This window comes from Echeneis naucrates, chromosome 4 (assembly GCF_900963305.1).
Source record: "Echeneis naucrates chromosome 4, fEcheNa1.1, whole genome shotgun sequence".
Lineage (NCBI taxonomy): Eukaryota > Metazoa > Chordata > Actinopteri > Carangiformes > Echeneidae > Echeneis > Echeneis naucrates.
Window position 1 is genome coordinate 14,720,449 of NC_042514.1, and position 26,856 is coordinate 14,747,304.

The 26,856-nt window shown below is 41.8% G+C and overlaps 3 protein-coding genes across 6 annotated transcripts in view; 1 reads left to right on the plus strand and 2 right to left on the minus strand.

Annotated features, from left to right (window-relative positions):
• Positions 1-8,160, plus strand: part of wwc3 (WWC family member 3) — a 27,487-nt gene extending 19,327 nt beyond the window's left edge. Inside the window, exons 9-23 of the mRNA XM_029499379.1 lie at positions 1,244-1,492; positions 2,065-2,154; positions 2,248-2,816; positions 2,900-3,020; positions 3,290-3,370; positions 3,466-3,552; positions 3,950-4,145; positions 4,263-4,433; positions 4,922-5,040; positions 5,140-5,287; positions 5,368-5,529; positions 5,631-5,723; positions 5,809-6,039; positions 6,131-6,258; positions 7,400-8,160. Coding sequence (XP_029355239.1) covers positions 1,244-1,492; positions 2,065-2,154; positions 2,248-2,816; positions 2,900-3,020; positions 3,290-3,370; positions 3,466-3,552; positions 3,950-4,145; positions 4,263-4,433; positions 4,922-5,040; positions 5,140-5,287; positions 5,368-5,529; positions 5,631-5,723; positions 5,809-6,039; positions 6,131-6,258; positions 7,400-7,466 — 2,512 coding nt within the window. The 3' untranslated portion in view covers positions 7,467-8,160. The remainder of the gene's footprint in view (positions 1-1,243; positions 1,493-2,064; positions 2,155-2,247; positions 2,817-2,899; positions 3,021-3,289; positions 3,371-3,465; positions 3,553-3,949; positions 4,146-4,262; positions 4,434-4,921; positions 5,041-5,139; positions 5,288-5,367; positions 5,530-5,630; positions 5,724-5,808; positions 6,040-6,130; positions 6,259-7,399) is intronic.
• traf3ip2l (TRAF3 interacting protein 2-like) lies at positions 6,951-15,471 on the minus strand. Of its 3 annotated transcripts, XM_029499382.1 has the most exons (11): positions 15,304-15,471; positions 14,564-14,653; positions 14,366-14,462; positions 13,505-14,157; positions 13,329-13,371; positions 13,170-13,234; positions 12,970-13,067; positions 10,749-10,817; positions 10,091-10,207; positions 9,927-10,001; positions 6,951-9,746 (listed from the first exon to the last, which is right to left on the minus strand). In XM_029499382.1, exons 3-11 carry the CDS (start codon positions 14,428-14,430, stop codon positions 9,600-9,602), a joined length of 1,332 nt encoding a protein of 443 aa, XP_029355242.1. In that variant the 5' UTR covers positions 14,431-14,462; positions 14,564-14,653; positions 15,304-15,471; the 3' UTR covers positions 6,951-9,599. The 3 variants fall into 3 exon arrangements, with proteins under 3 accessions (XP_029355242.1, XP_029355240.1, XP_029355241.1); XM_029499380.1 differs by lacking the exon at positions 14,564-14,653; XM_029499381.1 differs by having other exon boundaries at positions 14,564-15,471.
• Positions 15,472-15,781: 310 nt separating this feature from the next.
• chd1l (chromodomain helicase DNA binding protein 1-like) lies at positions 15,782-26,198 on the minus strand. Of its 2 annotated transcripts, none has more exons than XM_029500790.1 (25): positions 26,052-26,198; positions 25,796-25,908; positions 25,328-25,434; positions 24,679-24,790; positions 24,563-24,594; positions 24,165-24,246; positions 23,901-24,063; positions 23,644-23,799; positions 23,189-23,281; positions 23,003-23,099; positions 22,754-22,827; positions 22,476-22,586; positions 21,830-21,944; positions 21,085-21,238; positions 20,782-20,968; positions 20,345-20,490; positions 19,120-19,283; positions 18,824-19,026; positions 18,606-18,704; positions 18,416-18,486; positions 18,076-18,190; positions 17,548-17,656; positions 17,172-17,436; positions 16,572-16,658; positions 15,782-16,054 (listed from the first exon to the last, which is right to left on the minus strand). In XM_029500790.1, exons 1-25 carry the CDS (start codon positions 26,143-26,145, stop codon positions 15,932-15,934), a joined length of 3,072 nt encoding a protein of 1,023 aa, XP_029356650.1. In that variant the 5' UTR covers positions 26,146-26,198; the 3' UTR covers positions 15,782-15,931. The 2 variants fall into 2 exon arrangements, with proteins under 2 accessions (XP_029356650.1, XP_029356649.1); XM_029500789.1 differs by having other exon boundaries at positions 16,572-16,653; positions 17,167-17,436.
• Between the last annotated feature and the right edge of the window lie 658 nt (positions 26,199-26,856).

Below are 26,856 nucleotides of genomic sequence, written 5' to 3' on the forward strand. Positions count from 1 at the left end.
ACGTGAATAGTATTTACGCCTGTCGGCCATGGCTGCTGAGCGATGTTTGGCCAGCGGAATGAGCTGGGTGGTCACATTCTTGCTTGGCCGCGCTACTGCTGACTGTGTGCTGCCTTTGTGGGTGCAGCCAGAGAGAGGACTGCCTCAGTGCACACCCTGCTCCTCTACAAGGTGGTTTAATGTACACACTGTTTGGTTAAATATACTCCAGCTCCACCTTCACTGCACACTAAATTATATGTTGGCAAAATCAACACTGACTTGCAGCATGAATTCTTTTATGAATCCAGCACAGGTACCGTGTGTCATGCGGCTGAACGTTATCTCAGGAGCAGCAGTGTCGTGAAAGCTGAAGCACCGGTCTCTGTTATTACCCCGGCTCTCTGCACACTTTTTTTTTTTTTTTTTTTTTTAACAAGATTCATGTTGCTGTGGTGACCCAGCAACTGCAGTGCCAACCATGACATCAGGGATGGTGTGAGAGAGGATGAGAGAGAAGGGAGACCTGTGGAAACTTGCATGCTCTGTCACTGAGTCATTCTGTCTGAAAACCAGCACACATTAACACAGTTATTTAACTCTCTGAGATCCTACCTAGCTCTGTCTGAATCGATTTCTCAGTGACATACACACCTGAGGTCAGTGGCTGAAGCAGCAGGTAGCACTGTTAGAAATGACTATGTTGAGTGTTGTTGTCTGCGTGGGACAAATATGTGGCCTTGCATACAGTGTGCTCTCATATAAACATTAATGAGTAGTCACCTCGGGCCATCCAGGGCAGCACAGCGGCAGAGTGATTAGATTAGGTTTGGTTTCCAGTTCAGGGGCCTTTCTGTGCAGTTTGCATGTATTCCGGTTTCCTCCCACCATCCAAAGACTTCATGTTTGGGTTAGCTGGTGACTCTAAACTGTCTGTAGGTCTGAGTGTGAGTGTGAGTGGTTGTTGGTCTCTGTCTGTCTCTGTGTGTTGGCCCTGTGACTGACAGGTGACCTGTCCAGGGTGACGACGCCCTCAGTTTCTTTCCTTATAACTAATACTAATAAATGTAAATAAATCTGACAAATAATGTGAACTGTAGAGATGAATGATAGTCCTCTCAGTTTGACCCACAGGACCCCCAATGTTAAACAGACTACTTACGACTTTCGCTGCTGTGGGTCTTGCATACGTGACAGCTGTTGAACAGGTGAAATCAGTCCAGCCCTCCTCTCCAACTCTAAGCCTCCTCTGCTGTTCACTCAGGCTGCAGAGCATACAGCACCAGCTAGCACAGCTGGACAGTGAGAGCTGGTCAGGGCGGGCTGAGGCAGACCGTGACAGAGACTTCATGCAGCTCCTGCGTGAAAAAGAGGCCCTCCTGCAGGAGATCATCCTCATCAGCAAGCAGCAGCACCCTCCAGAGACATTGCTGCAGCTGGAGGAGGAGCGCTCCAGACTGGAGGAGGAGGTGCAGAGGGCCCACAGCTCCCAGAGTCAGGGAGCAAATCAGAGGTCAGAATAGTGAATGTTTCCAAATTTTGGATTTCAATACTCATACTGGATGCTTTAATGTTGTCATCATCATGCTTGAAATAAATCAGCATTACTCTCAGAATGTTAAGTCATAATTCAGCTGAAAATAAGACAAAACCTTATGATAGATAAAACAATTCATTAACCCCTGTGCACATATGTTGATTCTCATCATGCCACCAAATCTTAACTTATCTTTATGCTCTTATTGATATCTATTTATCACTCATACAGTAATATTTTTCTTTCTCACAATATGAGCTATTTAATTATGAGTAGTGCAGCATGGATGAATAAGTCCTTTATGGGACAGTTTGCTGGTAAATTGATAGCACCTAACTACCAGTGAGCTGTAAGATCCATTTATCATGCAAGAAGAAGAGCCTGTGTGAATGGCTGGATTTCTAATAGCAATTAAAAACCTACCAGGCTAGATGGATACATGATTGTTTTAGTTTTCAGGACAGACCACGTGTACTGAGAAAATGACTTGAAGCTTGTGGGACTCATCAAACTGAATTTCTTATTCATCCATGTGTGATTCACAACAGGATCCTACAGCAGGAGAAGAGGAACGTTTTGCTGCGACAGCTGGAAGAGGCAACACGTATCACCACCTACCTTCATTCCCAGCTGAAGAGGTGTGACATGCGCTCGCCAACAGTAAGATTTGAGCTGTTCATCACTGCAGCTGAGTGTGTTTTTCACGTTTCTCTCATCTCCTTTATCTCCAGCCTCTCGGCCAGTTCTCTGACCGTTTCATCCAGCAGCAGTCGGGGGTCTCTAGCTTCCAGTAGGGGCTCCCTGGCTTCCAGCCGTGGGTCCCTCAGCTCCATAAGTTTCAGCGATATCTACGGCCTCCCCCAGTACGACCGTCATGAGGGGACAGGAGAACCCCTTGATCCCCACCTGCGATACCTGTTGCCCCCAGAGACTGTATCCAGAGACTGTTCCATGTTCAACCCTGACCCCCTGACCCAGAGCAAAATCAAACGCTCCCATGACACCCCTCAGTCCCTTGCTTCCCTGTCCTCCCGTTCCTCACTCTCCTCCTTGTCACCACCCAGCTCTCCCATGGACACACCTTACCACTCTGCTCCTCAGGACTGCCCCCTCACCCAGATGACAGAGGAATACATGGAGCAGGCAAGCCGTGGCCTGTTGGAGGGGCTGCGGGGACAATCACAAGCCCTGTCACACACAGCCGTGTTGAGTGAGGACACAGTTGGCTCCGTCGCCACACATCAACTGGACAACAAGAGTCACAGAGATTGCGGGGCCCAGGGGGGTTTTACCTCCACAGGCAAGTTGAAGACAGCTAAAAGACAGTTTGTTCCAAACAGTGAAGAGTCCGTGATGTTTAACTGAGTCCTATTTCCTCTTAAGGAGTAACTCTGAGAGGGAACAGTGCCAATAGAAGTGGCAGAAGAGCCAGACGGGTCTCTGCTGGTGTCTCTGAGGACGCACTGGCCACAGACAGTGGGGTTTTTGAAGCCTGGGGTAGAAGGTGAGAGAAAGCACGTCTGCAACAGTCCAAAAGTAGAAAATGATCACTAAGCTCTCTTGACCATTGGCACCACCTAGGGAAAGCTTAAAAAAATGCAACAACTAATAGACAGCTCCGGTTACTGTGGTATGTGTCCTCTTGTCCAGGAGTACTTCAGTCACATGACACTGTGTCAGTGTCTTCAAAAAAACAAGGGAAAAAAAATCATCATCCTCAAATGTGTAGTTTTAGTAGTTTGTTTACCCAACTCTTTGACATTCCTCCAACAGGGCAGAGGAGTCTGAGGAGATGTTGTACATGAAAGAGCTGACTTCTGTGAGTGAGTCTACTCAGATCCAGCTGGGCCTGCTGTGAGTAAACTGTTGGCTGTCTGTGGGTGGCATGCCTATACCCTTTTAATATCTAACGTCCCCAACATCCCTCTATTTTACTTTGCTCTGTACAGGTGGGAGTCCAACTCTCAGTCTCTCCGACTGCATCTGCTGCAGCTGAAGAACCTAAACAGGGCCATTGTGAGAGATGGCTATAAAGTGTGAGTGTACATAGTTTGTTTCCCTGTGATCATTTAAAGGATTCCTTTGACATTTGGGGAATCATGTTTATTATCAGATGTTAGTGAGCTTAGAGAGAAGATGGACAGCAGTTTTTGTTTTTTTTACTTACTTCAATGCAAATGAGCAAGGGAATGCCAAAGTGTTTTTCATTGCAATGATCATCAGGGAGAAGTGGAGCATTACCTGACAGAAATGAAACCATGACTATGAATTTATGCACACTCACATGGATTATGGAGTGAAGGGATGACAGGTGAAACAGTGGCTTGTTATTAAATTAGAGCAGCGGCGTGCATATAAAAGATAAATGGTATTCAAGCCTTTGTGTGTGCCGTCATCAGGGAGTCAAAATCTCATGTTATGAATATTGTTTAGGTACGTGAAGGTGCACTTGATTCCACTGGATGCCGGCAGGGCCTGTGCATTTTACTGTTGTACAGCGTTGGAGCCGCAGTCCCAGATGAGTTTTAATGAAGGCTTCCGCATTCCTGTCCCTGCAAATGCCCTAGCAGTGTGTGCTCTGCAGTTGTCCATCTGCCTGCTGGGACCCCAGGCTCAGGAGGAACTATTGGTGGGTCTAAATGAAGCAGCTAGAAAACTCACTGATCCTGCCGATGACGAGGAATGGAACTACAGCTGCTCAGAATATATTCATCTAAAATGAATGAAGTTGTATGTGCTTTTGTAGGGTACGGCCCAGGTGAGCCTAGCAGATTGTGAGGGAACCACAGAGATGGTCTACCACTGGCTGCGAGTCCAGATGCTATGCGGGATGGAGTGCCTGAGGCCTGAACAGAAAAGCCTGAGCCACCGAAGGCAACACAATGGACAGGAAGATGATCAAAGACCCAGAACCATGGTAACCATACATACCCATTTGTTTTGTTGATGACGGGGTGTGAAAGTGCTGAAATGATAACAAGAAGTATAAGTATACACATGGACAGGAAAGAAGACAGGACCTAAAGTGGGTACACTACAAGGAGGATCCAATCGTTTCTTCTCACTGAAGCAAAAAGCCTTTGACTTTTAGAGTGTACAGTTTTCCTGTGAAGACCTGGTCAGGTGTCTTTTAATACAGCCACATAACACGGTGCCATAAATAAACAATCCCGATGTGTTCCCATGAGAAATAAGTTTTTAACTGTAAGTCATATCGAGCCCTTGGGAGGAATTCCGTCTTACTGTTGCTCAGCAGATTTTAGCCTCTGATCTGCAGGTGTGGTGCTCGGTAATTGACAAGAATGTGTCTCACAAGCTAGACAAGCCTTGAGAGGGCAGGAATGTTGCGTGCGTGCAGACGCACTGTCACACTGTGTTTGACAGTTTGCCCTGCGATCACTACAGGACACATTGTGCACTCTGCTGGGACGCCCCACCACCACCCATCTGGAGGAGCACGCTGCAGAGCTGGAGCTGCACAGACTGGAAAAGAAAGAAGAGCCAGGGGAGGCAGCATCTGAGAGGTTTGACATTTCCTGCCCAAGCCAAAGTCTCCTCTGTCAGACACATTTATTCACCTTTTCAGTATATGCATGCTTTTGTGACGAGGACCTGTTTTGTAGGAGCTGGCAGGCGGAGTCAGTAGATAGTGGGTGCAGCAACAGCACAGCACTCACTGCTCCCTGTTCAGAGGTCCTATGTGCAGAGGGTGTCTGCATCACCACAGGAGGGGGCTGTGACGAGACGACAAGCAAACTCTGCACAGCAAAGGTAGAGTCCACAGCTGTGATGGTGCTCAGACATCGTCAGAGTCTGTGGTGAAAATACACTAATACGCTGTTGATCCACAGGTGGAGAAGGCCACCATGACGGAGGGTTTGTTCCCAGAGCCGGTGCGGATCCGGCCCAAAGAGAGGGGACGCTGGAGTCACGCCTCCCCCTTCATGCGTGGCAGCACCATTGTCCGCTCTCAGACCTTCTCTCCTGGCGCTCGCAGTCAGTACGTCTGCAGGGTGAGTTGCAAAAAAGAGGACGCATTTTTGAGCCTTCTATTAGTGATATTGAATGACTGCAAACTCCTCCTTAATATAATATGACTTATTTTACCTTTCAGTTATACCGCAGTGACAGCGACAGCTCAACTCTACCTAAGAAATCACCTTTTGTCCGAAACACATTGGAAAGAAGAACGTTGCGATATAAACAGGTACAGACCATTTGACAGGACTGCAGTCTGTTACGTATCGAGCTGAGTATCTTTAAGTATCTGAGTTAAGTTTATGTGCAAGCAGCAGTCCTACCGCTCCTCTCTGGCCGAGCAGCCGACCCGTACCTCCCTGGACCTGGAGCTGGATCTCCAGGCCTGCAGGACGCGTCAGAGGCAGCTGATGGAGGAGCTAAGCGCCTTGAGGGAGCTGAAGCTGCGACTGGAGGAGCCTCAATCCAGAGAGGCCACTGAGCTCCCCACTTGGGCCCTGAGAGACGAGCGGTTCCGCTGCCTGCTCAGAGAGGCCCAGAGACAGGTTAGACAAGACGCTGGGTTCCACAGATGCTTTACAAGCCACAGAGATTTGGCCTCATCCAGCAGCAGTTAACCCTCTTGTTGCTCTGCAGGCCAACCAAAGCAAACATGAACAGCGTCAGGAGGAGGCAGTGGAGAGGAGGATGAGGAAGGCTTCTAAAGAGGTTCTGCAGATGAGGGGGCAGAGTCAGAAGGAGCCTCTGCCTGTGCAGACATTCAGGTTGGGATTGTGTGCTCAGAGTGGAGTGGTTGGTTTTGACTTCACACCACATTAAGTAAACTAAATAATAAATACATGTTTAAACAAGCTTAAACCGAAATCAGCTTCTCGTGCTTTAGCGATGTGACGCGGTTTTAATTAAACCGGGATCAAATTTAATAGAACGACAAGCTCAATCCCACCTGCTATTTTAGATCAGGGGTTGCAGCACTAAGGAGAAACGAGTGAATCGCACCATAGCCCGTTTTCTAAATATAAACAAATGATAAAAATGATGGCTACAAGGTCCTCGTCAGTTCCAGCAGTTGTCATTTCCCATTCTTTCTCTCACCCCCCATATCATGTCACTGTTCAAGCTGTCTAACTAATAAAAACCCAAAAGGACTTTAATAATAAACAAACTATTGGGGCTATTTAAGAATGATTTATAGCTAGTTTATTAAAAGTCAGCACATGTATATATCATTTAGAAGTTGCTATGAAATCATACAAAAAGGAACACAGTGACTTGTTTTTCCAATAGAGAGCCCATTTCTCAACACTGTTTAGCCTGACGTCTCATTAGCTACATATCCAGTAAAGGCAGGAAAAAATTAAAACATATGCACCTTATCTTGAGCACCGTGTATTTTGTGTGTTTAAGTATTTTTATTGTACATAGTAACTGTTTAAGTGTGTGGTTTTTAAAATAAAAAATGATAGTCTCACACTGAACAGTGTAACATCATTTTGTTGCACCCTGCTGTACAATAACAATCACAGAATCTCTCTTGTACAACTCTCAATTTATTAGATTCAACTTCCAGCAAAAAAAAAAAAAAAAAAAAAGGCCAATATGATGTACATTACCCATTTAACATTTCACATCTAATCTACCATAATTCAGTGACTGAATTCTGAGATAAAAACAGAGCAAATAAATAATGATAAATAATAAAGATAAAAAAAAAACCATTAAGCATCCCATTGTATTCATATTCAACACAAAGTTTGTCCTGGCACTGTTGCAGAAAATCCCACAGATGTTTGTAACTTGGCATGTTTTCGCCTTTTTACCCAGTTATTCCCCAAACAGCTCCTTGTGGTTACAGACATTTCGGCACCCTGACATAACTATAAAAAAAATGCTTTTTGTCTGCAGAGAGAAGATGGCTTTTTTCACAAGACCAAGGTTCAACATACCTCCTTTGCCAGCTGATGACGTATGAGAGCTCGCCTCTGTATTGTGTGACTAAACATGAAGTATTTGTCAAATTGGTGATGAAGTACAAGATTTTTTTTCTACCAGGAACTTGAGCAGGGTGACATGCAGAAGATGCTGAAGATTAGAAGGTGTCACATTTTCAGAACTGCTCTTGTGGCTACACCAGACTCACTTTTTGACAACAGCACAACTGTTCATTTCCTTTTTGAAGGAGACGTCTTTATTGAGGAAACTTTAACTCTTCTCTATAGTTTGTGCTCACGAAAGGGCTGGAGGACGGGAACAAAAGTTGGTTTGGACAAATTCACTGTACTGTAACTTATTTTATAGTACTTTTCCTTGAAGGAAATAAAAACAAACAAAAAAAATGCTTCCTGCTTTTTAAGTGTATTTTGTAGCTTTGAACAAATAGCACTTCAGTGTTTTTACATACAGTAAAATGGAACTATTGTCTGATTTTTGTTTCTGTTACCTAATTCTTAAGAGCTATTTACATAAAATGTCACTTTGTAATCCACTTTTATTACTGATGTTCTTGTCTTTATGTTATTAAAATTAATATTATTTCATGTACTTTTCAATATATGGATGAATATATGAAACACTGTGTTCAGATTCTTTTTTTAATGATGTCTGTATGAACATCTGCAGTGTTTCCTCTTGTGAAGATAAAACCATTAAACCATGTCTTGACGCTTCGCTTTTCGTCAGTTGCGTTTTTAGTGCAGGTGAAACAGGATTTGTTTCATGAGCAACTTGAGTTGGGGCGACGAGCACATCATTTTCTGCAGACAAACATTTTTCTTCAAACGTGTCATTACACTAAACATGATTTTTCTCCAGCCACAAGCGGCTTTCGCTGAGTGCTGACCCATTTTACTCTAACCTTACCAGTTCTCAAGAAGCTGTACCACACCTGGCAGTCAGCTTTGTCAGCGATTTATCTTGATACAACATCCTGCTAGAGGGTTTCCACAGAAGCCACCGACTGCCAGGGAGAGGCACACTGTCAGTCGACTGCAGCTCTACTCCCCGCTTAATTCCACTGGACGGAAAATACACAAGCAGATGTGTAAAAAAAATGGAGCCGACTTTTTGGAAAGCTCTCACCCTGGAGGGCAAAACAGCGTCAGGTCTCGTCTTGTCTAGAATTCAAACATTACACGACCTGAGCTTCACAGATGTCAGTTTGTGAAAACCATCCAAAATCACCACCGTGCGAATGGCCAATTATTTATACATTCAAATGTTTTGGACCAAATCTACAGGGTGTTTTCAGCCCAGAAATGTATGTATTTAAAAATACAAATACTGTGATTGTCACATTACTGCATACTCTGTTTGTTCCATTAGTCTCACTAATGTACTCTAGGACTGTAAACCTAAAAGTCTAAAGCCAGGTTGTGGTGTAGCAGTGGCAGGAGATCTGAGATTAAGTTTAGGGGATTGTTAATAAATAAAGGATGCAACTCATACTAAAAATCTGGTTTTCACCAATATTTATTATTAGAGGTGTTTAATTGTAAATTAATTGTAAATTAAAATGTAAATTTTACTTAGATTTTAACAACAATTTTGGTTTTTGTGCTGCGTTAACTTATTTTCAAAACACAACATTGATTCCATCACCGGGGCAGCTGTTTGCTTTAGACACATAAAGCATCAGAAGAGACAATGTGACTGGCACAGCGCGTACTTTCACAACATCTGTCATTGTTTTCATATCAAATAAAAGTTCTACCTGTCGATGGTGAGAAGACACATCGTGACAGGTTTAATAATACAACAGATGCCACTGTGAATCCTGATAACGTGACGGTAATTTTTTGAACGTGTTCAAATTATATGACTGATGAAGCATGAGCTCTTATAGAGATATACACAATGACTCAGGCTGTTAAAAGTAATCACTTATAGACACCGCTAGCAGAGATGCAGCAGGTAGAATATAGGTGGGTGGCTAAATTTCACACAGACAATTGGACTACAATGGAGATTTAAGACACCAGTGGTACTAATTACAACACATTTCCTTTTTTTCGCAGACACAAAGAAGTAAAGCAAAACGTCCTGCTCACTCATCCATTCACCTCAAAGATGACCAGTGGCTCTTTTGGACTTCAGCATTCACAGGTCTCTATATGGGGATGGAAACAATGGTTGGCAGCTCCCCAATCGGAGGCGGATGGTACTTTTCAACCCTCATGAGCCGCCGCAGAATGTCGTCGTGATCACGCGGCCATCCGTACACATTTGTGTTTTGGAGCCAGTTTGGGATGTGACACTGAGATCGCAAAAAGCAGAGCAGCCAGATTACGAAAGTGCTCATTTTAACACAGATGAAAATGTTGCTAACTACGCACATGTTGTGAATGCGGTGTTTCACAACGTAACAAGCTGCACAATCACAGATTGAGATGCCAATAAAACAAAGTCTTCACATGTCATGTAGCATCAAATTCACCTTTTTAGCTCCTGGGAACAAAATGGGAATGAACCTGAAATTTTTACTTCCATTCTGGATGAACTCATTTTGGAGCTAAACAGGAAACAGAGAATGAAATCATCAGAGAGTGAATCCAACTTTGAAGTGAATCATATATAATGGAACTTTACTTCAGCTCTGACCTGTTTGTGTATGTAAACGGTGTTGAAGGTCCTTTCGTCATTCTCGAGGCCAACGGGGGAAGCCGTCACTGTCTCATAGTACTTGGGACTGATGATGATGATGATCAGGTACTCCTTCTGGGTGAGGCGACAACATGACCATGGCTGCTTGTAAGTATATCTGCCTTCAGCAACATCTGAGCTTTAACGTGGTAACTTTAGGTTTCAATTCTGGGTTCTATGGTGGCAGTCTGATTGCTAACAAGATAAGTTACCATGGTAACTGATGCTTAAATAAACTGCTCAAGGGCAGGTTAACTTCAGAGGGTCAAACCAAAACCTGCCAACAGGCCAATTACTGACCAGTCGTGATTATAGTCACACAGGATCCAGACAAAATAGTTTGCATTTTTGAAAAAAAAAAAAAAAAAAAAAAAAAAAAAAAATAGTGTCAGACTTTAGCATCTGCGACCCGACCCTGGATAAGCAGATGAAGATGGATGGAGACTTTAGCGTTAGTTTCATTTTAACAGTCAACAGATTCTCATGTCCACTGGATTCCCTACCCTGCCATAAAAATCTCTCTGAACACAGTCCACTTTGCCACCTTAAAGCAGGACGTGCTTTAAGCAGTTTATCTTCTTATTGTTGTACTTTGAACACCAATTTATGTTTTTACCTCACTAAGGTACCGCTCCATGAAGTCTATCTTGCTTATGCTTCTGAACTGCTGCTCGAAAATGTCAATCTGAAAAACAAACAGACAGTCAGTTAGTTACTGGCAGATCTAGACCTTCTTAAATACATCACACCACAAAACAGAGAACCCTGGTATCACTAAAACGTTTCATTACACACCCTGTCCATTCTATTAAATATATTCATTTTATGCAAAGAAACATTAGACTGGACCTGGATGAAACCAGTCTGGAAAGATGTTCTGTCCTTCCCACAGCTCCTGCTGATCTTTGATGGAGGTTTTGTTGCTCCACAATCTGCTTTGATTTACTCAAGATGCATTCTGTTGGATTCAAGTCAGGGGAAACACTTGGCCAATTCATAGTTTTTTCTTTCCTTTGTCTTCTTTGAAGCATGAGATGTGTTTAGAATAATGTTGGAAAGTTGACACTGAATCGCTTCATTCAGCGCATAACCTATTTTTGCCAAATTGTGCAGCCACTTGGCTGTAGTGGACACATGGTGGGGGACACACTGGTGCTAGCATATAGCTGCTATGAGAGTTCATCAAAGTATCACTCAGACCTGAAACACAAAGGGACTTTTTCTTCACTGACCACAGCAACTATATAAAAACTTTTGAGGATTTACAATTAGATTCACAACCAGAGAACAGCCCTCTTTCATATCACTCCTCAAGGGAGGCCACCAAAAGGATAGCAGACCTCTCCAGCATTCCGGGTGGTTTGAGGACTAATAGTTGTTGCTGTTTTAATCTTATCTTATTCTTGCTAAAATAAGATATATGAAATGCCACAATGTTATCCAGTCAATGCCAAACCAGCGTCATCAAGGAGGACTTTGCAGCCCCGGGTTAGGGGGCATGCACTCCATCCACAGCACTTCTGGCATCCTGATACTACCCCTTTTGGACCATCCATAGAGTCAAATATCTAACTTCTATGTGTGGCATATAATTATTTATGAAGATCAGTTCTTTAACATTTGGCCTCATGACATTGTTCTTTTCTTCTTGCCATGTTTTAGAGTAGATGACCTTCCCCCAGGCGCAAGTAGGCCTAATCGCTGCTTAACCTTTGCTTGCTCACAAATTCAACAGCCAGGCAAATTAGAAAACCAAGGTGCCTTAAGGAAGTAAATCTACTTTTCCCCATTTTTTGAATTGTCACCCAACCTTCCCTTCAACAGATTTTTGTCATGTTAGGTCAACAGCCTGACCTTCAGACCTTTTCCAGTGAAAGCCCATAAGTGATTACAGCTGCATTGCTTTATTCTGCCATCTGCTGACCATCACTGGTCATCCTACCAACACTGGCAAATTCATAACTACCAGGCAACAGTCATATCAAGAGGTCCATTTTATATATGTATTTGAGCATTTTAAATTGCAGTCACCATCACTAGCTCTGTCAGCCTAGGAGGAGCTGTTTGTTTTGTTGAGGTAAAGAACGGAGATCTATTTAATTGAGGATTCATGACTTCTGACTCTGATTTTTTGATTTTTTGATTTTGATAACAGAGTTATTGATTCCAATGTGAATAACAAAAAACTATAAGGTTAATTCGAATATCGTGCCTAAAGGAGCTGAGTGCTCCCCCATGTTAGGTAATAAAAAATAAAAAATAAAAAAATAACTTAAATTGTGGCCTATTAACGCTACAGGGCCTTCCGTTAGTCTTCCTCACCACTGCCAGTGCTATGGGTCAACTCATCAGCACCCTGTCCTGTCCTACTTTATGATCAATTTATCAATAGTTTCATATCCAGGCAGCTCCTCACTATTTGGCACCATGTTGCATTAGACAAAAGCAAGGACGCTGTGGTTTTCACAGGGTCTTTGATAACCTTGTTCATTCAGCCGGAAGAGAAAGACGCAGATGTACTCATTTCAGTTGCACAGAGGTTGTCGATCTGACCTGGTTACTCTTGATTTTAAAGCCTATAGCTGGCCATCAACATTACACAATATGTAACATTGTAGTGATATTGCACACAAGTGTGTGGCTGTATCATGAATTTGGTGTTGTTAGGCAAAATGACAAAAGATCAAATTAAGACTTATATATGCCATAGATATGTATAATCATGTTAAATATGCAGTTTCAGCAACTGAGTCAACTACAAAGCAAAAGCAAGAGAGCCAAATCCTTAAAGCGAACAGTTGCTGTGGTAAATCATCAAAAATAAGCCTCATACATACATGTGTATCAAAGCCGTTGTGTCGCAGCAGAGCAACAAAGTTGATAATCTCATTGACGTGCTTGTCATTGTCAGCTTCATAAGTCACAAAGACCCTTCCTACAGTTGAGAGAAATAAATGCATCAGTAATGAAAGATGAATGTCAGAACAGCAGCCTGGTAAATAATCTGATTACATGCAGCTCTAGGGTAAACACTTACTCTGCTCCAGAGACAGCATAGTACTATAAGGAGGGTGTTTCACTTTCGCTGGAGTGTTGTGAGTGCTATATCATGTTCAAGATAATTTTGATTATAGCCACAAATATGCAACATGTACATAAAGTACAGAAAGGCATGACAGAAAAAAAAACAACTCACATCTGTGTGCGTCCACCTTCATAAGGTCTGTGGTCACCTGGATCTGTAGCAGTAAAGAAAGAATTCAGAAAAATCTTTTATGGCCTTCTTAAGATACTCTTGCATGAAGAAAAGAACACAAATTCAATGTTCACATTACGTCTTTTGAAATTGACATATAGTGTGAACAAACTTACAGCATGGCGGGTGGTACTGAGGCCTGGGGTGCTTGTTGACCAGGGGTGCCCTGTTGAGGGTGTCAGCAGGACACTGAGCACAGCAGGCGGCTCCATTTGGCGAGCATGAGTACGGAGACAAGGTGTGGTGACACAAGTCGGCAGAAGGCGGGTTTGAACGCAGAGAGAGCGGCTGCTCGAGGCTGTTCATGCTAGCACTGTGTCTGTCGGGGAGGGACAGGAACTTGTACCTGGAATGGCAGCCCTCTTCAGAACAGCTGGGGTAACCTTTCTGGCTCACATGAGACGGCAGGCTGTTGGGATGCCTCGACCAGCTGCTGATAAAGCTCGGATTCAGCCAAGACTCATCGGCCTGACTAGGGAAAGGGGTGGGCTGACTGTACCCAGCTGGCAAGCTGCGAGTAGGCTGGTACGAGCAGTAGGTCAAGCCAGGTTGAAGGAGAGTGTGGTTATGTTTATGTTCCTGCTCTATGTCTGGCATCTGTCTGCTGAACAGGGAGTCATCAGCAAAGTTGTTGCGTTCTAATGGAGGGCAGTGGCTATCATGTTTTGGGGTGGCCTTGTGGACGCTGGCTTCTTGTTCCTCAGTGTTCATTGTTTCATCGTCCTCTTCAGGTGTGTTGAAGCGGCTGCTAAAGTACTTGCTGAGCTGGCTGATGCAACCAAGTAGGAAAGAAATGTAGTCACATTAAAATGGAATTGGAGTTTTGTTTTGTTTTTTTTTGTTGTAAAAGGAGCAAGACCTAGTAAAACTGCTATGTCACACATTTAAGAGTATGCAGTTTTTGTTTTCAGAATTTCTTAGCAAGTTTATGTATCGACTGTACAAGGTTCATGTTAGGGTTTTACTGTAATGCTCACCTATTTGGTGCTGAAGCTGAGTAGCTTAACGTGGGCAGCATCATTGAGCCTCTTCCTCCTGACATCCATGTGTGTATGGTTTCAGATACAAATGAAACTGTCACAGAAAAGGTTCATTTACAATAAAAACCTTGCACGGTACATGCAGCGAATTTGACATTAAAAGAGCTTGAAAAGCAATTTTCTTGAACAACCCACACTTCTGCTGGTGACGATGTGATGCTCATGAGATCACGGTTAGTCGCTGACAGAGAGTCTCCCACACTGGGGACTTTTTGGTGGTTAATGCTCAGGAGATAAGTCAACACATATGGAAATAAGAAAATGACGACTTTCAACAGCAGAGAGATAAAACCTCTGCATTTCTGAGTAATAACACAGAAGATAGGATCAAAACATTTTGAAAAAATGTAAAAAAGAGAGAGAGAGAAAAAAAGAAAACTATATTCCCCACTGTACTTTCCAAGGCATCATTTGTGACAGCACATCGGCATTAAGGTGTTCACATTCAGTGAACCTCTGCGAAGATTCATACATACAAAGACATTTACTTTATGACTTTATGACTTCAGGTGCGTTTCTTCCGATGCACCCCAGACAGTTCCTGTAAATGTAAACACACACAGGCACTGAATGCCTCTTTGTGGTCACACACTGTTGTTTGCACTTTCCACTGTGTGAGAGCAGCTGACCCAGATACAGTCTCCATACTTTGTGTTGGGTGTTTTCCGACTATAACCTGTTTTTGACGCCTACGGCAAAAGCAAAAGGTTTATCGTTGATATTACATTTACATTTGCCTGTGACAGGATTTATTAAACTGCTAAATTAGCTTTTTTTTTTTGTTTGTTTTCTTTTAATCACTCCAGGCTTCGTTTTTAAAGCAAATAATCGGGTAGCGTGTTGCGTAAGAGAAAGTTCACCGACTGGTGGCTTACCTCCCGCCTGTGCGGACTGAACGCCCTCCGTGTCCGGAGGTGAAGACCAAACTCTACTCCAAAGGTGAGACAAAAAGGGGCCAGCTTCGGCTCAGCTGTCCCCGTCCCTGTCCCTGTCCCTGTCTCCGTCCCTGCCGTGAGGAGGGGAAATCAGCTTTATAGTTCACGGCTCAGAGCGCCACCCTGTTCAGACTCCGCCTCCAAACACGAGGGGAACATGCAAGTTTCAGCAGGACAGCTCGGTAGTTGGGTCAAACTAAGTTAGTGATGAATGCCAAATGTCAGGGAGTCCTCACACTCCGTTTGACATGTAGCTATAACCATGTTTAACCATGCCTGTGTTGGTAGGTGTGATGGTGAGGGGTCAGGAATACATTTAGTGTTGCTCCTCCTTCTTACACACTCATTTAAAGTGCTATTATTTTACTATATTTATGGAAAGATTTAATTGATTGGTGAATGAACAACAAACTTAGAGTAAACAGGTATTTGTTTATTTACAAATTAGTTCACTTAGAATCCACTTTTACAAACTTTTAAACTTATTTGACATTCATACATTTTTAAAACAGCCACTGAGTTTATTTAGGCTTAAAAAAAAAGTGAAATTTTAAGATCAGATTCCTAGTTATCTGAGCTGATGTATGAAGCGTACACTGTTGACTTTTCGCTGTTTGGCGAAGCAGGACTTCAGCCAGGCCTTCCGCACAGGGACGGCTTGGGTGTACTGACTCACAAGATCCTTGAGTTCCTGTTTCAGACAAATCATGTAGTGAAATGAAAACTTGAAGGTTACTGATGTTATCAACATGGTGAACGGCGGGCATGCTGCATATACTGGTATAAAAAACGTTTTTTTGGCTGGAATTTGACTTCTGAAAAAAAAAAAAAAAAGGCAAATATATTATATTATGTAGCGCTAAATCATAGCAAAGTTACATCAAAGTACTTTTCACATAGAGCAAGCCGTGACCCAACTCTTTATGGAGTTGGGAGTGACCCAATATATACCTCCAAGAGCAAGCACTTGGCAATAGCAGCACAGAAAAACTTCCTTTAGGAGGTACAAACCTTGGGGAGGCCAGCAATCTGCCTCGACAGGTTGGGGAGTCACTTTATTGCAAAAAATATCTGACCTTAGTCATGCCATTGTCCAATCATTCAATTATGTGAGAATAAATAATATAATCCTGTAGCTACAGCTCAGGGAGTTCATTGTTCATGTCAAAGGTTTCATCAAAATCTGTGAATCGCATAAAAATACTAACCTGTGAGTGGATGCTGTTCTCCACCTCAGCAACTATGTGGGTGACCTCCGGACTCATGATATCCTCCTCATCTCCATCATAAGTGCAGTGCAGCTAAGGAGTGGTGATGTTTTTCCCAGCGTTTAGAACGGTGGAAGATGACTTGTAACCTACAACATGGCAGCATGTATAGGCGATACATACAACGATAGCTAGCTAGATAGCAGGGGCCCTGCTGCCCTGAAGAGCTCAGAGCTCTGAGGTGACACGGATGAGTTCATTAATCAAGCAAAACATGATGATCGTCCAAATTTTCCCAGATCTGGGTACGTACTATGGTTATCTTAGCTAGAGCATCATCCAACCTTTTTAGGTAGGGGATGTACACATCTTGTCGTGTAAAAACAAGCGTCACAAATAAATGATGTGTAACATAACACAAGTTTAAAGTGTATTAGTGTGTGGTTGTATCAGAATTGATTATCATCCAAATTAGTTGTGAAATATATCAGCGTATCAATTATCAGCGAAAATTATTGTGCATCCTTGCTTATATTTTTGCTTTTAAAACTGTTGAACTGTAACATAAATGAAACCGCTTTGTCTGAAAGGATATGCAATCAGGTAGCGGGCCAGGTTCTTCCTCTCTAATGCAGGGAGGTTGTAGAAAAACACATGGACTCCTGTCATGAAACTGGGTAGACCTGTGCTGGGTAGCTCTGTGGGGTCCTGGCTGCTGAGAAGAGCTGGGCGTTCAGCTTCTGTCCCAGCAGTCAGCCTGTGGGAGGTATGGACCTGTGGTTCAGGGTCAGATGTTGAAGTAGAGGCTGTAGAGGTGGATGTCTGTGGGCTTGCTGTATTCTTGGCAGTTCTGCTGTGATAATATCTATCAGTCATTTTAAGGGAAAGTGACGCAAGCATTTATTAGGAAGACAGTTGGATGAATCAGAATTAACATTAGTTTGTGTTCTTAATCTGCTGAAAACTGAAAAGATACATGAATGTGGAGATGCCTCTGGCGGCTAAGTGCTTCCTGATGAGTCGCTCTGTGCCATACCAGTTGAAGCCTACGGTGGAATGACCAATGCGAGGAAGATGAACACTCGCTGTATGGGAAGAAGACAGACGGGAGGGGAGAATGTGTCAATAAGGGTTTCAGATGGTGCTGCTTATAGAGAACTAAAATTAAGGTGATGAGCTGAAATGAAATCTATAGAAGCAGGTAATTTTAGGTCAGATTCCTCCTACATGTGCAATTCAGTTACTGTGTTTCAAACAGTGCACACATACACACAACATGTCTTGTATATCTTGCCAGTCAAGTCTGACAATAATTGCATACTGCGTTCATCACAATTCCCTCCCCATTTGTCTTCATTGGAAAGGCCTTAATCATCAACATGTGTTGTTGTTGGAAGCATACATGCTCATTTTAGCAGACTTCTTCTGAAACACCTAAAAGAAGATCAAAAACATGATACTGTTTCTGCAAAAATTTGCACAGACATGAAGTGCCATGTTTTACCCTTGTGTTTTTTCGCTGCAGAATAAATCTTCTTTAGACCTTCATCCAGAGCAGTGAGAAGTATCCCAGACAAGTTGTTGGCTTTGTCTCTTTGCTGTGCCACTATCAGGGCCAACTGAGGGGACAGGAAGGAGGCTGAATCAGGTATAATCCTATTATTGTTGCAGTTTTATCAGCTGCAGCTCTGCCACAATTTCACAATTCTGTAACCACTTATAAACCCAAACCTGCTTTATCAAATTGTTGATCATCACTGCTGCAAAGAAGCATGCATCATAACACAAGCAAACATTTCCAGACAGCAGACTCTTATGCAGTGTTTTATTCAAACATAACCTACTTGATCTTGGCCATCCAATCTGGACTGTTTATCATCAATGGGGAAGAGCAGCACATTTCCAAGTTCCAAATCTGAAGAGGAGTAATGTCTTCATATTTTAAATTGTAATCTATATGTTTGCATTCTGCAGTAGACACCACAGTTGAGTTATATGATTCTTCATCATCTATGTAATAAGGACTAAACTTGCCTTTCATCCTGCCAGCCAACTCATACTGCTTCCGCGGTTCATCTGATCTCATCTCCAGAGCTGTGAACAGGCCTCCTCTGCCCCACCGGCCCGAATCATCTACACATACATCATTACTTTGAGGAATATAGAACATACTATAAAAGAGGCACTACTTCACTGTTTCTCACCCGTTACACAAACTGATGAGGTGCTTTTATATGACTTTATTTCCTCACCAACGCAGTGGACGATGATTGTGTCTCCCTGAGCAGTTTGTGGATGAGTAACATCTCCCAAAACATAGTGGATAGCTTTGCTGTCAGACTCTGTGGAACATACACTGCTGTCGTCATCCTCTTCCTCATTTTCTTCCTCTTCAGCACTGTCAACAGACTGTAGGCACAGTGACCTGTAGCCACAGGACTCCCACCTCGCCATTCTACATGAAAAACCAACACACATCAACACAAACACATAAATAGAAAATGGGCTTGGTTGGTGAAGGCTTTGAGTTTGATTGGCAGATTTTTACTTTTTCTTGTGTTTCTGCTCTTGCTGTTTCTTCTTCATTTCCTCCTGAATTTTGGCTCTCTTAGCAGCAGCCTCTTCCTTCCTCTGCTGCCTCAGCTGTAACTCAGACTCTGTAAGAGGTTTCCTTTTCCTTGTTGAAATACCAAGGGCTAGTGACAATGAAACCTGAAGAAAACAATCGTCATAGCTGCATAGTTATATGTACAGTGCTGTGAAAAGTTTTAGACACCTCAGTTATTCAGATTTTAATCCATCACAAAGCTCCATCAGGAAGGGACCTGATCACTTCCCAATTCTTCGTTGCTCATTCTGCATCAGAACAATGTGCCCAAACACAAAGCTACATAAACATAACAATCCCAAGAGATTCAGAAGCAATAATAAGGAATAAGGAAGGAAGAATAAGGAAACGTGCGACAGATTGTCAGGACCACAAAATGTCCTGATCTCTTTATCATAGATTTTCCATCACAAAAAAAGAGAAGAAACTGAGACAGAAGAACTGAAGCACATTCTCCATGTCACCAAGAGGAAGTGGTACTGTTTCAAAGGCAGAGGGTGGTCCACCTCATGTATATCAGCGCAGTGGTATACAGTTGACCATACAAATGAATCAGTTTCAACAAAAATCTGAACATAATTACGGTAAACTTTAAACACCATGAAATTAAAGATGCAATGGGCTGTGTGTGCGTATGGAACAGATAAATGTGCTTGTGTGGTGTATTACTGATGTGTCTTATGTATACAACTTTTTTTTGTTTTTTTGCCGTTGGATTCTATGTCTAAGCTTTTTGAGAAGCTTCTGCTCTATTTTTTATGTTTCCTATGGCCAGTGATTTATTACTGTGTACACCTGAGTTAATGTTATGCATGTTTTTATGACCTGTGGTATTACTCTGACTAATCACAGGACTGCAGTTTGCAGTTAAGTAAATTATGAGCTCAATCTTGACATATATTGTGCATTTATGCTAAAATGCACTCTTTTTCTTCAGCATTTTTAACCAGAACACTTGTGGATGCTTGGCATTATTATCTATGGAAACCATAAAGGAGTAGTTCCCAAACAGAGGGCCATGAACCAAACACTAAAAGATCACTTCCACAGGAAAAACTGGAGCTTCAAAGTGAATAGCTAAGATGAATTAGAAGGACACACCATGAAGACGCGGTGAATCCCATGATCTCTATTCTGTCCAAGTTGAAAGGAGGCAGAAACTTACCCCAGCTTTGTGTCGCAGTGCTCGTCCCTCTCCTGCAGCCTTCTGAATCTCAGCCATGTGCTCCTCCAAAAGACGATCAAAGCTCTTGTTGTCATCAGAGCTGGGCTGCTTACTGTAGTCTTTCCCCTCAAAATAGTACATATGACCTTGCAGATTTGACAGCACAATGGTGAAAGTAATTATTCATCACAAGTACATTAAGTATTTGTATATAATATATAGAAGAAAATTTAGCAAAAAGATGAATTGTGTGATATGCTTTCATGAGTTGCTATGTTTACAAGGGTATGCCAGTAAAAGTGCCAGAGCAACCTGTACGACAACAGAGTTTACCAGCTGTGTTCTCGTCAAGAGAATAAAAAAAATAGATAATAAATATTCAACTGGTACACAAGCACAAGCACAAGCACGGTTTGAGATTTTTACATAAAACATACTCTGTCCATCAGATTCAGAGCTGTCCTCTATCTCCTCTTCTTCCTCTCTGACTGAGGTGGAGTTTCCACCATCCACCCACTGACCGTCACATGAATGACCAAGGATATTCTCCAATTTCATGTCTTGTATAGAGCTGTCTTTGGATGATAAAAGCTTGTCTACCCCAAACTTCAAGATCTCACTGAGCTGTGTGGGGGAGGAAGCATGAGTGGTGAGAAGAAATGGTGACAAAGACATATTGAGGGGTGCTGTTTTAACGTGAACAAGGAAAAAAGGGAGTGCAGGATTCAAAGTTCACAAACCTGCAGTCCTGCAGCCGCTGACTGAGCTTGATCCATCAAAGAAAAGCGACCTTCTTCAATAACAGTGTTGGTGAGGTGCAACTTGGACACAGAACGAGAATACATGATTTCTTCCACAGTGTCTCTTGCCAGAAGGCGGATCACTTTCACAGGTCTATAATAAGTCAGAATCAATGAAAGGGAGAAATAAAAGAAAGGTCAACAGTAAACATGGCAGAGGCTGAGATTCCTGAAAGCACATTCATTGCTTATTAAATGTCCTCATCCAGGCCCCATGGGTGTATATTGCAATTTCTAACTTATCAGGAAACACAAAAAGGTATATCTGCATGTCGTGTGGAGTCCTATTGTAGCTGAAAATTATTGCCTAAAACTTTAATTTCTGGTCAATCACAGAGAAAATAGTCAGCCAATCACTACAGAGTCTTAAAGCGACTCTACTTATCTGCTCCGCAGTCTCTTGTTACAGAAACTCCGTGTATACGCCATGCTGATTTAAAAAAAAAAAAAACTAATGGGGGGGTTTGGTTCTTAAAAGTTAAATATATCTTTTTATGAGAATAAACACTCCAGATTGAACACAGGAAACATGGAGTACTCCCCTCTGCTCACTTTGATGAATAAAGGTCACTTTTACTGTGTAAAAACATGACATGTAGCTACTTTTTTTTTTTTTTTTTTATTAGTTCAGCTAACCAATGTGAATACACTATAGTGTATGCAACTTCACATCACTACACATCACCTGCTTTGACCAATCCGGTGGCAGCGTGCAGCCGCCTGCAAGTCATTTTGAGGGTTAAAGTCACTATCAACAAAAATGACCGTATCAGCAGCAGTCAGGTTTAGGCCCACACCACCTACAGGGAGAAGTTATATATAAATATTTATTAGAGTGTGAAGAACTGTGACAGGAAATAAAAGTTCCTTCCTCCTACATTCACACCATGCATGTGCTGGTGCTCAAACTGCCACAGCTCTTATCTCTGTGTAATCAGTCCTATTTCCTCTCTCAGCTAGTTCTACAAACCCAACTGATGTAGATCTGCAAAAAAAAAAAAAAAAAAAAAACTTGCAAATGCAGCTCAGTCAATGTTAACTTTGTTATCTACACACTTGCCAGTATTTTTGGAAGGATTAAATACATTTACATCATTTAGCATTTACAGCATATTATTGCAATACATCACTTATAGCATCTCAAATTATCATCTTTACCATCCAGAAATGTAAAACTGTAATGTTGGGAAATTTCAGATTGGTGAAGACTTCACGAAAAAACGAAGGTGTGTGACAACTGACCATAACTTAAAATAGTAAGCAAAATATGAACATTACTGACCTATATTAAAGATTAATTTAATCCTGTACATAACAGAGACAGTTATTACCTGCTTTAGTGCTAAGTAGAAAGACAAATATATCTTTGCTGCTAAAGTGCTTCACTGCTAGATTTCGCTCTTCCCCTCTGACAGACCCATCTAGACGTTCATAGCTGTAACCTAACAGAAACAGAAACAGAGATTGTGTTTGATTGACAGATTAGTGTGTAAATTTACAAAGAAAAGTTTAGGGTTAAAAAGAATGTCTTTTTGATGTTTCACATGTCTTAAAGTTAGTGAGAGAAAAGTTTGAATTATTACAATGCCTTGTCAACAACATATTTCACCTCTGTACTCCATGTAATCCTGAAGAATGTCCAGCATTCTTGTCATCTGAGAGAACAGCAGGATCCGATGGCCCCTTCACTCAGATAATATATATAAATATATATTAAAAAATACAATTTAATGCTCCTAGTGATCATGACATTGCAACAGTATATAGTTGATGTAATACCACGGTTCCAATACAAAGGGATTGCAGCACTCAGCTTTGCTGCCAGCAGGGGGAGACAAATACCGGCAGGCTGACTCACCCTTTGTATAGGTATGCCAGCATGTTGTCTAGAAGGCAAAGCTTCCCGCTGGCTTCAATCAGATGTGCTCCCATCTCAAAAGGCTCTGGTTCCACACCTGGCCAAAAAAAAAAAACATTCATGTATACCTAATGCTTCTATGTCTTATTTTTAAAGAGTAATATCAGTTCTTTCAACAGATCTTACCATCAAACAAGTATGGGTGGTCAATACACTTTCTCAGGTTCATCAAAATGTTCAGCAGTCGCATCTTGCTGCCTTTTTCATTGCCAAAAGCCTCTAGAAGCAGAGATGCATGAGAGGTAATTTAACAGGTGTGAGCCAATTCAAGCGCTGCAATATTAAGCGGCTGTAGTGCAATTATTCTGTTCAAATTAAGTCCTTCAAATATGACTTGAGACATGCAAGCATCTTTTCCTGGACAGCCAAGGCTGAAGCAGGTGAATCGCTCATGGCCCAACCTTAATTTGTTGAAGAAAATGTCAGTTACACTTGATTTCATTTTTGTGATCATTACCTGGCTTTTTTTTTTCTCAGACACAGCTAATGACTATGACTAATGACTCTATGGTGATTTGTGCCCCAAAAGACAGCCTATTGACAGATGCTTTCAATAGCAGAGCACAGTGCAGACAACTCACCCTGATCTTTCATCAGAATGGCTTTATAGTATTTCTTTTGCAAAGCTGACAAGCCATGGTAAACCACCAGCTCTGTCTTCTTGGGGAGGTCTATAGCCACCTCTGACTTGACTCGCCGAAGCAGGAACGGCTCGAGGACACTCTGCAGTTCAGCAGCTGATAGCAGGAGACAGATAAGTGTTGAGTCACCTAGCTTTAGCTGAATGGAACAATAACACAACAGAGATAAACATCATCACCAACATGATACAACATACCAAGAGCAGGTTGATTTTGTACATTCGCGTAAGAGCTGACGAAGTCATCAGTCTCATCAACAGTGAAGATGCTGGGTTGAATGAAGCTCAGGAGGGAGTAGAGCTCCTGCAGGTTGTTCTGGATGGGCGTCCCTGTCAACAAAACCCTGAAATTCACTGAAAGCTACACAGGAAAGAGACAAACAAAGTTAATGAACTGGTCAGGAGAAAGGGCCAACATAAGGAGGAAAGACGTGTTAAGCAAAGGAAGGTGAGGCTCAGTACCCCAGTCAAGGTCTTGTACAATAATGAGTTCTGATTTTTCAAGCGATGAGCCTCATCAACTACAAGCACCTCCCACTTCCACCTGAGGAGAATAATCAGAAACTGAATTTACCTGTGAAAATTCATCATTAAAGTTTAATCCCTTGATTATTTCATACAATGAAAGACATTTTGACATATTTCTCAGAATCCTGATGAATAAACAATGTAGTACGTTAGTACACTACAAGTGTCTACAGCAAATTAATGCAGGACTTGGTTTAAATATGTACGAATATGGCCTTAAGTCAGATGGTTAGAAAGAAATTTCAAATTGCCTGGTTGGCATAACCACATGCGTTGAAAGAGTCAATCAATTAATCGATCAATGATATTTGTGTCATTTAGGTCACACTCACCGTCTCAAGAATGAGGCATCTTTGAGACAGAGCTGGAAATTTAAATGAAACCAAAAATGTCAGTTTTAATGCTGGTGAAACTTTATATTAATTTGTTGTACAAAATAACCACAGACCTCATATGTGGTGAGAAGAACATTGAAGTTATGCTCATCTGCTTCTCTCTGAATTTCAGCCCGTCTCTCTTTGTCCCCTTTGTAACATAGCACAGTCAGACAGGGAGCGAAGCTGCAAGTATGTAAAACACACATTAAAAATTTTAGATTTTATGTTATTATACAATTTAGGCAATTGCCCATTTTTTGCTTTTCATGTACAAAATAATGAATGGCTCACAGTCTTTATGAGCCCTCCCCAAAATAAAAGGACTCTATGTTGCCCCCCATCTCCTCCATCCTACTTTACTGTTCCACCTGCTTCTTCAAATGTTATCAATTAAAAACAAGACCAAACCCACATGCCTAACCACCACAGCTTCCAGATTATTCATCCAGAAAAGAGCTGAAATGACTGTTGAAATCTCTGAGAGATTATCAACTGCAAAGATAAGAACAGTGTGCTACGACGTCTGTAGGTCAAAGTCTTCAATAATATAACTTAACTGAGAATAATCAGGCACAGTTCACTCTACACTGGCAAAAAGTTACTCAAATTAAATCTTAAGACTATGTAGCATTCCTTATTATATAATAAATTGAATGTGTGGATGGTTTTCAATTCAAATGGGGAAAATATAAGTTAAATAGAATATAAATGTGATACGACCATTCCAGCTCCTTTCTCCAGTTCTCCATGACAGACAGAGGGCTCAGAACTAAAAATGGACCTTTCTTCCCCAGAGCTCCTGATGTGTACACCAGCAGAGTGATTGTCTGAGAACAAAAATTATAATCATTACCATCGTATCAACATCTCTACATACAATCTGCAGTACTGACATACTTTTACTCTGTGGTTAGTATGACCTACTGGTGAAGAAAAGAGAATAGAATCCAATAGAAGAATGTCATTGCACAAGCACAACAAAATTGGTTGTAATCCCTTGGTGCATAATTAATAAATAAAGGTAAATAGTAAAAAAAAAACAAACAAAACAAAACTGTAGAAATAAATCAAACACACACAAAAAACCCTCTTGCAACCGCTTCATTGCTCAATTAGCTGTGATTGATGAGCTTAACTTATCTAAAGTGAACACAGACATCTGTTAAGGGTGGTTAAAGAATCTCACACCTGGCAGGTTTTTCCTAAACCCATCTCATCTCCTAAAATGCACCCCTGCTGGTTCTTCAGGCACTGTGTTAGCCACTGTACCCCATCCAGCTGGTAGGGCCTGAGCTGTATTTCTGTAACGACATAACAATGCAACAAACCACAGCTGGACTCACTGACACCTAAACATCTGATTAATGTGAATAATTGATCATTATTAACACAGACATTATTGGTCCAACAGCGCAAAACTTGGACGGTATTTAACCCTCGATACCTCTCAAGCCCCACTTCTGTACGTCAGACTGAGCCACAGAAAACGTATTCTTCTCAGCTACGCTGCTTTTTATTCTTAACAAAATGTCCCTCATGGTTACAAAATGACAGTGAAACAAACTTCCACAGGAGCGGGCGCATGAACAAGGCGACGAATTAACGCCATTTCCTGTTTTGGTCACGTGACACTGTCGGAAAGGCGCCTAGTGACTATAGTTTATTTCTTCAAGTTTGCTGTGAAACATATAAACGGTACAAAAACATCGTATGGACACAAAAATAAGTAAGAAGTATGTGAAATTACTTAACAATTGTAGTCTTACTCAAATTCTACATTTACTTGAGTTTAGTCAGTTGCTTACTGAGATTTGTAGAAAATGATTTGTCCCAAAATAAATGTTATATAAAATAAGCGAAAAAGTGAATTATTAAGGAATTTCTGTTTTGAAAAAATTAAGGGAACTTTTTTCTTAAATCTATGTAGCAGCAACGGAAATGTTTTTCCAACAAACTGAGACTTCACATACAGGCTCCTGTGTGGGTTTTTAGGCAACCAGTCAAGAAGAGAGGTCCAGGGTGGGGCACACCCTGGACCAGGACGTTGGCTCCAACACCTCCTGGGACCCTGACAGATAAGAAGGAAATGAGAGAGGGGGAGATGTGGTGGTGCCAGATACCACAGCATACCTTCAGAGGTCTAATGAGCATAATAGGCGTATAGGCTAGCATACATTATGAGTGTGAGGTCAAGATGTCAGTTAGTATTTTTAAGTTTAGTTTGCCAAAGCTACCTCTGTGCATGTTAA

What these genes read in the sequence shown, in the direction of transcription:
- traf3ip2l (XM_029499380.1), bottom strand. Translation starts at nt 14,430, where the DNA reads ATGTCAGGAGGAAGAGGCTCAATGATGCTGCCCACGTTAAGCTACTCA. An exon ending in GAAGGTGGACGCACACAGAT is followed by an intron (nt 13,235 to 13,328) that starts GTGAGTTGTTTT and finishes AACATGATATAG; the next exon opens with CACTCACAACACTCCAGCGA. An exon ending in TATGCTGTCTCTGGAGCAGA is followed by an intron (nt 13,068 to 13,169) that starts GTAAGTGTTTAC and finishes TCTCAACTGTAG; the next exon opens with GAAGGGTCTTTGTGACTTAT.
- chd1l (XM_029500790.1), bottom strand. Translation starts at nt 26,145, where the DNA reads ATGAGGGACATTTTGTTAAGAATAAAAAGCAGCGTAGCTGAGAAGAAT. An exon ending in GATGCCTCATTCTTGAGACG is followed by an intron (nt 24,247 to 24,562) that starts GTGAGTGTGACC and finishes TATTCTCCTCAG; the next exon opens with GTGGAAGTGGGAGGTGCTTG. An exon ending in GATTGGATGGCCAAGATCAA is followed by an intron (nt 18,191 to 18,415) that starts GTAGGTTATGTT and finishes CTGTCCCCTCAG; the next exon opens with TTGGCCCTGATAGTGGCACA.